General features: G+C 44.7%; 1 protein-coding gene across 2 annotated transcripts in view; it reads left to right on the forward strand.

The window, feature by feature from the left end:
- Nucleotides 1–14,302, forward strand: part of LOC143987464 (barrier-to-autointegration factor-like protein) — a 37,772-nt gene that overhangs the window by 20,246 nt on the left and 3,224 nt on the right. For both annotated transcript variants that reach the window (XM_077486190.1, XM_077486191.1), the window contains exon 2: nucleotides 5,077–5,207. In XM_077486190.1, the coding sequence (XP_077342316.1) occupies nucleotides 5,082–5,207 (126 nt within the window). In that variant the 5' untranslated portion in view covers nucleotides 5,077–5,081. The remainder of the gene's footprint in view (nucleotides 1–5,076; nucleotides 5,208–14,302) is intronic.

Below are 14,302 nucleotides of genomic sequence, written 5' to 3' on the forward strand. Positions count from 1 at the left end.
GAAATGACACCCCAAAATAAATTCTGCTGCTTCTCCTGAGTACGGGGATACCACATATGTGGGACTTTTTGGGAGCCTAGCCGCGTACGGGGCCCCGAAAACCAAGCACCGCCTTCAGGCTTTCTAAGGGCGTAAATTTTTGATTTCACTTCTCACTACCTATTACAGTTTTGAAGGCCATAAAATGCCAAGATGGCACAAAACCCCCACAAATGACCCCATTTTAGAAAGTAGACACCCCAAGCTATTTGCTGAGAGGCATTTTGAGTCCATGGAATATTTTATATTTTGCCACAAGTTGCGGGAAAATTACAAACTTTTTTTTTTTTTTTCACAAAGTTGTCACTAAATGATATATTGCTCACGCATGCCATGGGCATATGTGAAATGACACCCCAAAATAAATTCTGCTGCTTCTCCTGAGTACGGGGATACCACATATGTGGGACTTTTTGGGAGCCTAGCCGCGTACGGGGCCCTGAAAACCAAGCACCGCCTTCAGGCTTTCTAAGGGCGTTAGTTTTGAAGGCCATAAAATGCCAAGATGGCACAAACCCCCCACCCAAATGACCCCATTTTGGAAAGTAGACACCCCTAAATTTAGGGGTACACTAGTGAGACTAGGTAATAAATGGCGGGTGCCCTGAAACTATAAAAAAATAACTAACCAACCAGCGTCACCTGTAACAGTTATATGGTGATCACTGGTGAAAGGGTTAACTAGGGGGCAATCAGGGGGCTTTATGCGGTAGTATATGGGGGTCCCTGGCGCTATAAAAAGCTGCGGCGAACCTAAATACCTACCTGCCTAACTAGCGTCACCTGTGACACTAATACAGCGATCAGAAAAACGATCGCTTATTAGGCTGGGTTCACACTGGAGCGATGCGGGAACGCCACAAATCCGCGGCGGGTTCCCGCATCACATGCCTCCCGGCGGCAGTTCACACTGCCCTATGCGAACTGCTGGGAGGGTCAGTGAAATGTTAATGACACCCCCAGATCAGTTCGCATATCGCAGTGCGATCTGCAAACTCGGATCGCATGGTGTGAACACCCATGCGATCCGATTCTGCTGCGGGCCAAAAAAAGGGTCCCGTGCGAATTTGCGGCGGGTGCGATGCGAATTCAGCCATACTATCTGTATGGCTGAACTCGAATCGCACAGAGATCGGATGTGATTTGCACTGCAGTGCGGTGCGAATCACATCCGTTCTCATAAACCGCTGCAATGTGAACCCAGCCTTAGTGACACTGGCGACGGGGGGTGATCACGGGGTTAAACCTTTATTGGGGGGTTTAGGGGGGTACATTAGAACTAAAGGGGGCTAACCCTAACTGCCCTAACAGTTATTAGTCACAAATGACACCAATGCAAAAAAAAATAAAAAAAAATTACATTGGTGTCACTGTGACTGGGGGGCAGGGGTAATTGGGGGGGTGATCGGGGGGGTGTGAGTGTGCCTGGCATGTTCTACTGTGTAGTGTCGTGTTGGTGCAACTCACCGATCCTCTCTCCTCGGTGTCGGAACGAAAAATACCGACACGGAGGAGAGATTACATCACTTCCTCTCCTGTGTTTACATTACAGGAGAGGAAGTGATGTGACGAAGGATTTCTATTCCTCGGGAGCGAACGCGAGGGGGTGGCCATGAATGAATGGCCGCCCCCTCATCCCGGATCGCTCCCGAACGAATACCGACCGCCGCAGGCACCGGGCGGGGGCCCGATCGGGCCCCCGACCCGCGGGAAGGCAAGGACGTACATGTAAGCCCTTATGCCTGCCCGTGCCATTCTGTCGACGTACATCGTCGTGCGGCGGTCGGGAAGTGGTTAATCGGCAGAGCATTTTTGCGATTTGGTATTGTCGCTTTAACTGACAATTGCACGTGTGACACTGTACCCAAACAAAATTGACGTCCCCTTTTTTTTCCCTCAAATAGAGCTTTCTTTTGGTGGCATTTGATCACCCCTGCGGTTTTTATTTTTTGCGCTCTAAAAAAAAAAAAAAAAAAAAGACAATTTGGAAAAACAATATTTCACTTTCTGCTATAATAAATATCCCACATTTGTTTTTGTTTTTTTTAAACAAATTTCCTCATCAGTTTAGGCCAGTGATGGTGAACTTTGGCACCCCAGATGTTTTGGAACTAAATTTCCCATGATGCTCATCTACACTGCAGAGTGCATGGGCATCATGGGAAATGTAGTTCCAAAACATCTGGGGTGTCAAGGTTCGCCATCACTGGTTTAGGCTTATATATATATATATATATATATATATATATATATATATATATATATATATATATTGGTATAAAAAAATCGCAATAAGTGTATATTGATTGGTTTGCGTAAAAATTATAGCGTCTACAAAATGGGTAATAGATTTGTCATTTACTGTGTAAATGCCACTTGCAGGGAAGGGGTTAACACTAGGGGGCTATCAAGGGCTCAACTGTGTTCCCTATGAGTGATTCTAACTGGGAACTGGGGGAAGAGAGAGAGATGTTCCTGTCATGCCTCTTGTCGGAACGAGGAAATGCCTTGTTTACATTTCCCCTTTCTGCCTGTGTACAAGGAAATCGCGGGCCGCCAGAGGACATAGTCCTCCCGTTCCTGCAGGGCGAGCGACCGTAACCGAGCCATAATGCTGCTGTCAAATCAGCGGTTAAAGTGCTCACATACAGAAGCAAACTTATACATAGGGGACACCCTTATTTGCAAACTGTGTTCACACCACACATGGGAGGTATCACGTGAACATTATAGCGAGAGCAATAATTCTAGTGCTAGGCCTCCTTTGTAACTCTAAGCTGGTAACCTGTAAAAGTGTTGCTGATGGAGATTCAGAAGTGTCAGTTTGTTGCCATTCCACGAGTGTGTGCAATTTATAGCGTGGCATGTTGGGTATCTATTTACTCGGCATAACATCATCTTTAATACTTTGCCAAAAAAAAGGGTTATATATTGTTTGTATTAAAATTCATTGGAGAGTATTTTTTTTTCTAAAATTATGATTAAAAAAAATGCTGCACAAATGCCATCTGACACACACTTGCAATGACCATGATATATATTGTAAAGAAAAAAACTGCTCACCAGGACGTCAGATTAGTGACGGAGAGGAGTGACATGCTGACGTCACCACACTGTTTTTACATCTCGCTTGTACGGGCGTGTTGTACTAGTATTTGACGGCCGGATTTCTTATGTGCATTCTATGCTTGTAAGCACACATTTTTAATTTAATAAAACGCCACCTGGTTTTACCAATGGTGATTCCTCTTTTTAGCTTTGGATTGGCATGGATACTCATCCCCAAAAAATTGGGGATATTTATTATCACAAAAAGTACAATGTGTGTTTTGGGAAAAAAAAAATTAGTTTTTTGCACTATAAATAAAAGACAAACTGCAGAAATGATCAAATACCACCAAAAGAAAGCTTTATTTTTGGGGAAAAAAAAAAGTTAGAGACGCAGTGGTGTATCGCTAAAAATGGCCTGGTCATTGATCAGTCAAATCTTTTGGGGCTGAAGTGGTTAAACTCACAGTAAACCTGGATTGCAGCTTCAAAGGAAACCAGCTGTCCTGGCAGTAAACAGATTCAAAAGAAACAGCCAAACAAAAGCACACAGTACTTGGTAAAATGTAGCATTGGGATAGTGGCAATTTCCAGCAAGTGTGATGCGATCAGAAGAGTTTCACAGGAAGGGAATTAATAATCAGGTTTTATATGCCAATGCCAACATTTTGCACAATTCTTTACAATATAAAGGGAGACAATACAGTTAAAAATAAAGCCTCGTACACACTGCTAGTTTTATTTTCATTAACTTAGCGGGTTGAATAAGGAAAAAACCTGACCACTCGGGTTGGAACCACTGTACAAACAAGCCAATGTTAGTACAGCGATCTCCCCTGCTGTTGTGTTCTGATAGGGGGACACCCTTGCCAGAACACTCTACTCTGGTCAGTGCTCTCGGCCAACCTTTTTTGGACCCAGCTTCTGTTGGACCAGGTGCCATTCACACAGGCCAAATGTTGGATGGTTTCTATTGAACTGGCCGATGCTGCCTGACATTTGGCCTATGCGTACTAGGCTTAAGAGTTAGGAGGCCCCTGCTCAGGAGACCTTACCATCGATTAAATTATTTGAAATCGACAGATTCAAATCAAATGGAGGCCATCCTCCAACTAAAGTGAAGTGGTAAGCCATAAGAGCACATGAATCTTGTGCAATAAATTCTGGTAACATTTGCTTTGGTAGTGCACATCCGGCCAGAGGGAAATGGTCAGGTGTTTTTGCTGCTGTCACTTCTGTCAGGTGGATGGCATCAGCGGCTAAACTTTGATTTTCTTTTGGCTGGAAAACGGTGCCTGCTGTGCCAAAAAAATGAGCAACATTTTTGAGGGTCAATCTCTTTCTCAAGCCTCAAGAATTCAAGGAGCAGGTTTATATTTGTAACCTTGGCAGACCAGGCATTGCATAAAGCCAATACTGTATCAAAAGACAAGTCTGCTTGGCAGCAAGAGACATTAGCCAACATGCTGCTGTGCCAGTTTACTGTTCTAGAATGGCACAGATCTCAATATTCTGGATGCCTTTTATAGGGGCTTTCCACCAGAAGCTTCAATTGGTTATGGATTCTTGTGGACTTGGTCACCCTATTTTTTACATATCTTGGTAACACTAGTGGTGAGATCGCCACACCCTAGTTTCCACCCACCTTGATGTTTTGCTTCTCCAGGCACAGAGTGGATGTACCCACTCTTCTCATTGCATTTTCTTTAGAAGAAATACACCATGCCCCTCATACCTGCCACAAGTGGTTATCTCTGAGAAAGTTAGTGCCCAGATCTCACCATCTGCGCTTAAAGATTAGATTCAGGAAACTGACATCTCACTTTCCAACATCTTCCAAAGACTAGTTGGGTGCATTTCCTGTTATCTGTTAATGAGCCTCTACGTAATGCCGATCTTGCCAAATTCTCACATGCAATATCTGAGTCTGAAACATTGCTTTGCCAAAGTGGCCAACTACTCAATCTTTATTGCTTGTTGTTTCTACAGCAAAGATGTCGCACACTTCCCAGAAGCATCGGGACTTTGTGTCTGAGCCTATGGGTGATAAGCCAATCACAGCACTGGCCGGTATTGGAGAAGTTCTTGGTGGCAAATTAGAAGAACAAGGATTTGATAAGGTACTTCACATCTGAATATTTCATCATTCACTTTGGTTTACCATGTAACAACAGCATCAGATATGCTTATCTATTGGTTGCAGATTTGTATGCAAAATGTATCTGGTACGCCACCACCATGTGAAATATTTGTTGTCAGTCATAGTAATGATGACTTAGAGGTGGCTACTTCTTACAGTAGTAAGTTTCAAAATATAGAACATCGAGCTAATATCTGGAGTTGGACAATATGTTGACTATCTGGCATCCAAAAGGATAATGTGCATCTGTATGTGCAGACCACTTCATCTCAGCACGGGGCAGCCATGGTGTCTCCATTTTTAATTCTGTGCTTCATGACTAGCAGGTGTCTATTTTCTTGTTTGGAGTACAGGAAAGGTGCCGTTGGGGCTAGCCAAAAGGAGGACTGTAACTCCTGCAGAATTTGTAAATAAAATCTATCCACATGTATAAAAACTGCAGTGCATTCTAAATTCTTCCTCCTTTGGGGCTGGTTAACACTACAAAAACGCACTCCATGTGCGTTCCAGATGCATTTATTTTTGCTTACAGTTCACACCACAAACTTTTTCCCATGGGTTTATTTTGCTGTAATGCATTTTGGTGCATTTTTGATGCGTTCCAGTGCAGTAAAAAAATGAAAACTGTACTGGTGTGAACTGTGCCCTTGGAAGCCATATAACAAACTGTCTACACATTTTGCAGAAAAATGTACTGGAGTGCATCTAGTGTGAACAGGCCCTTACAGAGATAATCGCCAGTTTTCATTCTGAAGTTGATGACTATCAAGCTTGCATTGGTTCCTTATGCCGGCGCCTACACCCCAGTGGCCACTTCTAGATCTGCTCAGATAGTGTCAGGCCAACTCCCCACCACCCATCCTTTTTGCAGTTTTTGAGGTGGGATGTATACAAAGGGGGGTTCAGGATCTCTGTTGAAGGGAATGTTTAAGGTGGCTGTGGATGGCCCTGCTAGACTTTAAAAAAAGTCCTCAGATCAACTTTAAGTTCAGAAGACAAGGTGGGTGGATGTATCCTTAAAGATAGTCCCTTTAAAAATCCATATTTTTATTTTTTCACTTGGTAGCCCTACGATCCTAACTTAGAATGAGCCAAATATGACTTATGTGCCTAGATCCCTCCAAAGATGTTTACCGTTCAATGAAGCGGATGACAATCAAGCCCTGTACACACAGGCCAATGCCGGACAGCATCTACCAGTTCAATCAAAACTGGTTGGCATTCAACCTATGTATATGTCAGCCGGTCATTTGGTAGTGAGTGAAGTAGTTGAGGAGTAGATGTGCAGATGGAGTCTAGAAAGAAATGTAGTTATTTTACATCTTGAAGTGAATTCAACGGGCTGAAAGAAGAAAAAACAAACAAAAAATGGATTCCTCCATAACCTTTTTAGTCAGTGTACAACTTGAGCTGTCGGCTCACAAAGCTAGTTTCCTAAATGTCAAGTATTGGTGTATATCAGGGGGTATCAGTAGTGTCCTTTGCAACCCCCACCATAGTGTCCCCCCCCCCCCCCCCCACAGAAGTGTCTGAATGCTGTAACAGCAAAGTGGTTGAGATTGCTTTCTCAGAGGGGGAAGTGCGTCGCAATAAGCCGCACTGTGAAAAAAAAAAAAGCAATATGTCCTGTGTCTTTTTTTTTTCTTCTTTTAAATTTGTGCACACCAGTCACAGCATGTCGGGGTCCATTGCTGTTTTCCAGAGAGCTCTTTGGCTTGTATGGGCTATTCAGGCCTTTCACATTTGTCATTATTTTAACCACTTCCCATCCGGCCACTGCATATGTACGGCCGGGTGGGCACTCTCTCCTGAGTGGACATTCCCGCGCAGCCCTGATGCTCTCGTTTTCACCCGGACACGGCGCATCTTGGAACGACAGGAGGGCTCTGATTGGCCCTCCTGATCACATAACGGCCGTGTCCAATCACGGCCATCATGTGATGTAAACAGCCGGTTGCTAGGCAATCGGCTCTCCTCTCCTCACATGGAAGTTGTCGCTGAGGAAAGCGGAGCTCTGCAGCCGGCTGGTGATCAGGGAGTATGAGCTGTTTTTTTACAGCTTTTGACTCGCTGATCACTAGTCTAGTGTCACCACACAGTAAAAACACTTGCCCAAAACACGTCTCTAAAACACAGGTCCCCCCACATATAACAGTAAAATCGCATGTCCATGATAACCTGCGCACATCTGTACATGATCATTTGCATACATATGTCTGTGATCACACAAACAAATTATTATACACTTAACAGGATTTTTTTTTTTTTTTTTTACCAAAAACATGTAGCAGAATACATTTTGGCTTAAATTTATGACAAAATTAGATTTTATTGGATTTCTTTTAAAATAGAACATTTTCAATAAAGAAAATATATTTTTTCCCAAATTTCTGCTTTTCGCTTATATCGCAAAAAAAAGCTGTGAATAAAACCTACCAAAACAAAGCTCTATTTGTGCGAACAAAATGAAAGTCATTTGGGTATAGCATTGGATGACCGTGCAATTCTTGACTGTGCGAGAGTGCTGAAAGCTGAACATTGGTCTGGGAAGGAAGGGGGAGAATGTGCCCAGTATTGATGTGGTCAAGATTCATTTTGAGTGGCAAAAAGTGCTTTGTCGCCATCCAGTGGTAGAATTCGGAATGATAAGCGATGAAACTTCAATGCTGAGACTGCATGTGCTGAAGAGAATTATCTGGTATAACCATTAAGGAACATGGCGTGAAAAGACTAATCCAAACTGGGATAGTCAGGAAACTGGAAATTGTAGGATTCAACTGTTGTAGAGAACAGAATGTGGGATACATCACGTATATGAAAGTGGGGAAAGAAACAGAACTTGTATCAGCTGAACAATGGTCAATATCTTAGGTGTTAACAGACTGTGGCAAACCAGACAGGATTTCAGGTTTTTAAGGCACCCTAATGAGGTTAGTAACGCTTGTATGTAAGCTGTGCATTTCTGCCAGTAGCTTGGCCGGAAACCCCACTTGTATAAGATTTTATGGTTTTGCAGGATTTTTGTAATGGGCACCAAGTTGTCTTTCCGTCATGGTAGCTTAAGCATAAGTCTGCGTATAGTGCGATTCCTGTAAAGGGGTCTGGGAGTGCAGGGTGTTGTCTTGAGTAGCGCATCAGTTGGGCCTTTACATGGAAGAAATGGATTCTGGCTATTACGTCTCTGGGTTTTTTTTTTCAGGTAGGTATGATGGTTTAGGCATTCTATGGGCTCTGTCTCACAAGGTCAGCAGGCCCCAGAGATGGGTAAGCAGTGATCATAAGCTTTTGTATGTATGAGTGCAAGTCAACCGCTTTGATGGATTCCGGGATCCCCCTGAATTTAATGTTGTTCCTGCGTGACATGTCCTCTATATCCACCATTTTGAGGTGCATGGTTTTGATCTCTGCTTCTATATCAAAGTGGGCATCCACTAGCTCATTGTGTGCCAGAGTAAATTCCTGGTATCCCACCTAACCCTCTCCCCTGAAACAAACTAATGGTATTGCCTGTGGCATGAGAATAGGGTTATACAATCAAAAATGGAATTTCTCTTTAAAGAGGAATTCATACCACAAACATTCCAAGAAAAAAATATATACTGCCTAGTCATAGTCAAAAAAAAGTAAGTTGAGGTTTTTTTGTTTTTGTTTTTTTTTTTTGTTTTTTTTTGTTTACCAACCCTTTACCATGTTTATCATGCTTATTGAGAAATATAGTAAACGAACATGGCAATTGATAAAGGAGTGAAGCAACTCTAAATGGAAGGGGGGGGGGAAACCCCCACACCACTGGAGGTTCCTGAAGTAGGCGAAGGGGGACCCAGCTGGCGCATTTACATGAGATGGAAAAGAAAAAACAGGACCCCCAGACAGGAGAAAACAAAGTAGAAAAATGTTGGTCAAGCCATTCCTGGGCAGCCTGAGGAGACTCCCAAAATTGTTCAACACCAAAAGGCTCAATTTCTGCATAATCGATTTTTTTAGTTTTTTTTAATTTCCTGAAGGAAGAGCTGTTTTTGGAGAGTAGATGAGAAATCTGGGAAGCACAGCGTTTTAAAGCCATTGTAACTAAACTTCCTTCATAGCTCTGGCCCTACATAACATCTTTTCTTTATCTCTAAAGTTTAACCACTTTCAGACCGGACCATTTTGCTGGTAAATGACCAGAGGTCTTTTTACAATTTGGCACTGCGCTGCTTTAACTGGTAATTGCGCGGTCATGCAATGTTGTACCCAAACAAAATTTGCGTCCTTTTCTTCCCACAAATAGAGCTTTCTTTTGATGGTATTTGATTGCCTCTGCGATTTTTATTTTTTGCGATATAAACGTAAAAAGACCGCAAATTTTGAAAAAAAAATGATATTTTGTACTTTTTGTTATTAGAAAAATCCAATAAACTCAATTTTAGTCATACATTTAGGCCAAAATGTATTCAGCCACATGTCTTTGGTAAAAAAAAAGTCAATAATTGTATATTTATTGGTTTGCGCAAAAGTTGTCACATCTACAAACTAAGGTACGTTTTCTGGAATTTACGCAGCTTTTAGTTTACGACTGCCTATCTCATTTCTTGAGGTGCTAAAATGGCAGGGCAGTACAAAACCCCCCCAAATGACCCCATTTTGGAAAGTAGACCCCCTAAGGAAATTGATAAGTGGCATGTTGAGCCCATTGAATATTTTATTTTTTTGCCTTAAGCGATTGAATAATGACAAAAAAAAATTTTTTTTTTTTTTACACAAAGTTGTCACTAAATGATATATTGCTCACGCATGCCATGGGCATATGTGAAATGACACCCCAAAATAAATTCTGCTGCTTCTCCTGAGTACGGGGATACCACATATGTGGGACTTTTTGGGAGCCTAGCCGCGTACGGGGCCCCGAAAACCAAGCACCGCCTTCAGGCTTTCTAAGGGCGTTACAGTTTTGAAGGCCATAAAATGCCAAGATGGCACAAACCCCCCCCAAATGACCCCATTTTGGAAAGTAGACACCCCTAAATTTAGGGGTACACTAGTGAGACTAGGTAATAAATGGCGGGTGCCCTGAAACTATAAAAAAATAACTAACCAACCAGCGTCACCTGTAACAGTTATATGGTAATCACTGGTGAAAGGGTTAACTAGGGGGCAATCAGGGGGCTTTATGCGGTAGTATATGGGGGTCCCTGGCGCTATAAAAAGCTGCAGCGAACCTAAATACCTACCTGCCTAACTAGCGTCACCTGTGACACTAATACAGCGATCAGAAAAATGATCGCTTATTAGGCTGGGTTCACACTGGAGCGATGTGGGAACGCCACGAATGCGCGGCGGGTTCCCGCATCGCATGCCTCCCGGCGGCAGTTCACACTGCCCTATGCGAACTGCTGGGAGGGTCAGTGAAATGTTAATGACACCCCCAGATCAGTTTGCATATCGCAGTGCGATCTGCAAACTCGGATCGCATGGTGTGAACACCCATGCGATCCGATTCTGCTGCGGACCAAAAAAGGGTCCCGTGCGAGTTTGCGGCGGGTGCGACACGAATTCAGCCATACTACCGTGTTTCCCCCAAAGTAAGACAGTGTCTTACTTTCTTTTTATCCCCAAAAGCCCCACTATGTCTTACTTTCGGGGTATGTCTTATATTGGAAAAAAATTGTCGAATTTTTTGTTTTAACCATAAAATTAACATTTTACACAGCTAAAAAAAACTGTGTAAAATGTGTTTTTTAGTGTATATGCATTTTATGCGCTACAGAAGAGGACTACAAGTCCCAGCAAGCAAGGCTGCACTGCATTACAGAGGACTACAAGTCCCAGCATGCAAGGCTGCACTGTACTACAGAGGAGGCCTACAAGTCCCAGCATGCAAGGCTGCACTATGGAGGACTACAAGTCCAAGCATACAAAGGTGCTATGCTCAGCAGAGAACTGTAAGCCCACACAGCCCAGTATGTTGGGACTTGTAGTCCTCCTCAGCTGCATCTTGCGGTTACATAATAAGAGCTGCAGAGAATCTCTTCACACCCCCCCCCTCCCCCTCCCCCTCCTTGGTCTCTCTCTGTATGACCAGCACTGACCTTTTCCCGGGAGGACACAGAGCCAGTGACACCTGTCGGCAGTGATCCGGGACCTGGCACAATAATCCCCTTCTCTGTGGTTGCGTCGCGCCGTTCTGATCAGTCTCGGGCAGCGGCTGTCACTCACAGCCGAGCAGAGTGAAGCCGCCTCCCCCTCCTCTTGTATGGCTACACAGTGCTGTCCATGAAGGAGAAGGAGGGGGAGGCGGCTTCACTGAAGCCGCCTCCCCCTCCTCCTCCTCCATACACAGCACTGTGTAGCCATACAAGAGGAGGGGGAGGCGGCTTCACTCTGCTCGGCCGAGACTGATCAAAACGGCGCTGTCTCTTCAGTCGGAGGGGGAGGGCGCTGGCCTGGCACCCCCCCCAGGGTGTGGCCCGCACCCCCCGCCCCACTCTTAGTACCGTACGTCACTGGAGGCGGCAATACCCCCGTGTTTCCCCGAAAGTAAGACATATGTCTTACTTTCGGGGTACGGCTTATATTAGCCGACCCCTCTGAAACTCCCGATACGTCTTACAATCGGGGGTGTCTTACTATCGGGGAAACACGGTATCTGTATGGCTGAACTCGAATCACACAGAGATCGGATGTGATTTGCACTGCAGTGCGGTGCGAATCACATCCGTTCTCATAAACCGCTGCAATGTAAACCCAGCCTTAGTGACACTGGCGACGGGGGGTGATCACGGGGTTAAACCTTTATTGGGGGGGTTAGGGGGGTACCTTAGAACTAAAGGGGGCTAACCCTAACTGCCCTAACAGTTATTACAGTCACAAATGACACCCGCTGGGTGATCAGGGGGTTAAACCTTTATTAGGTAATAAATGGCGGGTGCCCTGACACTATAAAAAAATAACTAACCAACCAGCGTCACCTGTAACAGTTATATGGTGATCACTGGTGAAAGGGTTAACTAGGGGGCAATCAGGGGGCTTTATGCGGTAGTATATGGGGGTCCCTGGCGCTATAAAAAGCTGCGGCGAACCTAAATACCTACCTGCCTAACTAGCGTCACCTGTGACACTAATACAGCGATCAGAAAAACGATCGCTTATTAGGCTGGGTTCACACTGGAGTGATGCGGGAACGCCACGAATCCGCGGCGGGTTCCCGCATCGCATGCCTCCCGGTGGCAGTTCACACTGCCCTATGCGAACTGCTGGGAGTGTCAGTGAAATGTTAATGACACCCCCAGATCAGTTTGCATATCGCAGTGCGATCTGCAAACTCGGATCGCATGGTGTGAACACCCATGCGATCCGATTCTGCTGCGGGCCAAAAAAAGGGTCCCGTGCGAATTTGCGGCGGGTGCGGCGAATGGCTGAACTCGAATCGCACAGAGATCGGATGTGATTTGCACTGCAGTGTGGTGCGAATCACATTCGTTCTCATAAACCGCTGCAATGTGAACCCAGCCTTAGTGACACTGGTGACGGGGGGTGAGCACGGGGTTAAACCTTTATTGGGGGGGTTAGGGGGGTACATTAGAACTAAAAGGGGCTAACCCTAACTGCCCTAACAGTTATTACAGTCACAAATGACACCAATGCAAAAAAAAAGAAGAAAAAAAATTACATTGGTGTCACTGTGACTGGGGGGCAGGGGTAATTGGGGGGGGGGGTGATCGGGGGGGGTGTGAGTGTGCCTGGCATGTTCTACTGTGTAGTGTCGTGTTGGTGCAACTCACCGATCCTCTCTCCTCGGTGTCGGAACGAAAAATACCGACACGGAGGAGAGATTACATCACTTCCTCTCCTGTGTTTACATTACAGGAGAGGAAGTGATGTCACGGAGCATTTTCATTCGTCGGGAGCGATCGCGAGGGGGTGGCCATGAATGAATGGCCGTCCCCTCGTCCGGGATCGCTCCCGAACGAATACCGACCGCCGCGGGCACCGGGTGGGGGCCCGATCGGGCCCCCGACCCGCGGGAAGGCAGGGACGTACATGTACGCCAATATGCCTGCCCGTGCCATTCTGTCGACGTACATCGTCGTGCGGCGGTCGGGAAGTGGTTAAGAACCAGATAAGAAAGGGTCTAGGGTGGGAACCTGGTTGGCCGTTCTACAGCAAAAAGTGTAGAGAAATTGGCCCTGCCAAAAATATCCAAAAGCCAGTGTTCAGCAAATATGCATGGATCATTTATTTCCTTCAACGTTTTCAGGCAAACCCACCACACGTATATTATTTCTACATAGGCGATTTCTCTTTTGCCTCAAATCCTTTTTTATTTATTTTATATGAAAACATTGACAAAATACAGACAAAACCACAAAAATAGAGATCACATTAAAGCAAACCCCCCCCCCCCCCCCCCCCCCCCCCCAGAGAAGAAAAAAAATAAAAAAATAAGCCCCAGAACACGAACACCCCCATAACACACACAAAAAATGACAATATCCAGTATTGCAAAGTACACAGTACCCATTGGTTTATATGATATCTATTATCTATCTAAGTCATAGATTGAAGCAATCTACACCAGATAACATCAAACTTATTCAGGGTGTTCCTTAGGGAATATGTATGCTTTTGAAAAAGAATGATCCTATTGAGATCTACAATCCAATTGGACACCGTCGGTGGATGTGGAGAGGTCCACTTAAGAGCAATCCGTCTACGGGCAACAAAGTGCACGCCTTATAGTATTACCAATAGGGGAGGTATAGATAGAGGTATCACAGTAAACCAATATACATATGAGGTTCAACCGGAATATTAATATCCAATACCCAATTTAAGGTACCAATCACCTCCACCCAGTATCTTTTGAAGTTTTGGACATCGCCAGAAAAGACGTATTAATGTACCTGTGTTACCGCATCTAGCACAGGCTGGCTCAGATTGCAGTCCAATTACACAGAGAAACTGCAGAGTTCTATAGACCCTATTGAGAATAAAAATCTGGGCCAGTCTGTGATGGAGAGTCACCCTAGACGGGGACCAGAGGGCATTGTCCCAAATCTCCTCAGATGGGACCAATATCCTTCTCCCAGCCAAGCC

Source organism: Lithobates pipiens, unplaced genomic scaffold (genome assembly GCF_037356315.1).
Source record: "Lithobates pipiens isolate NorthernLeopardFrog02 unplaced genomic scaffold, aLitPip1_a1.2 Scaffold_18, whole genome shotgun sequence".
In the NCBI taxonomy this organism is placed as follows: domain Eukaryota; kingdom Metazoa; phylum Chordata; class Amphibia; order Anura; family Ranidae; genus Lithobates; species Lithobates pipiens.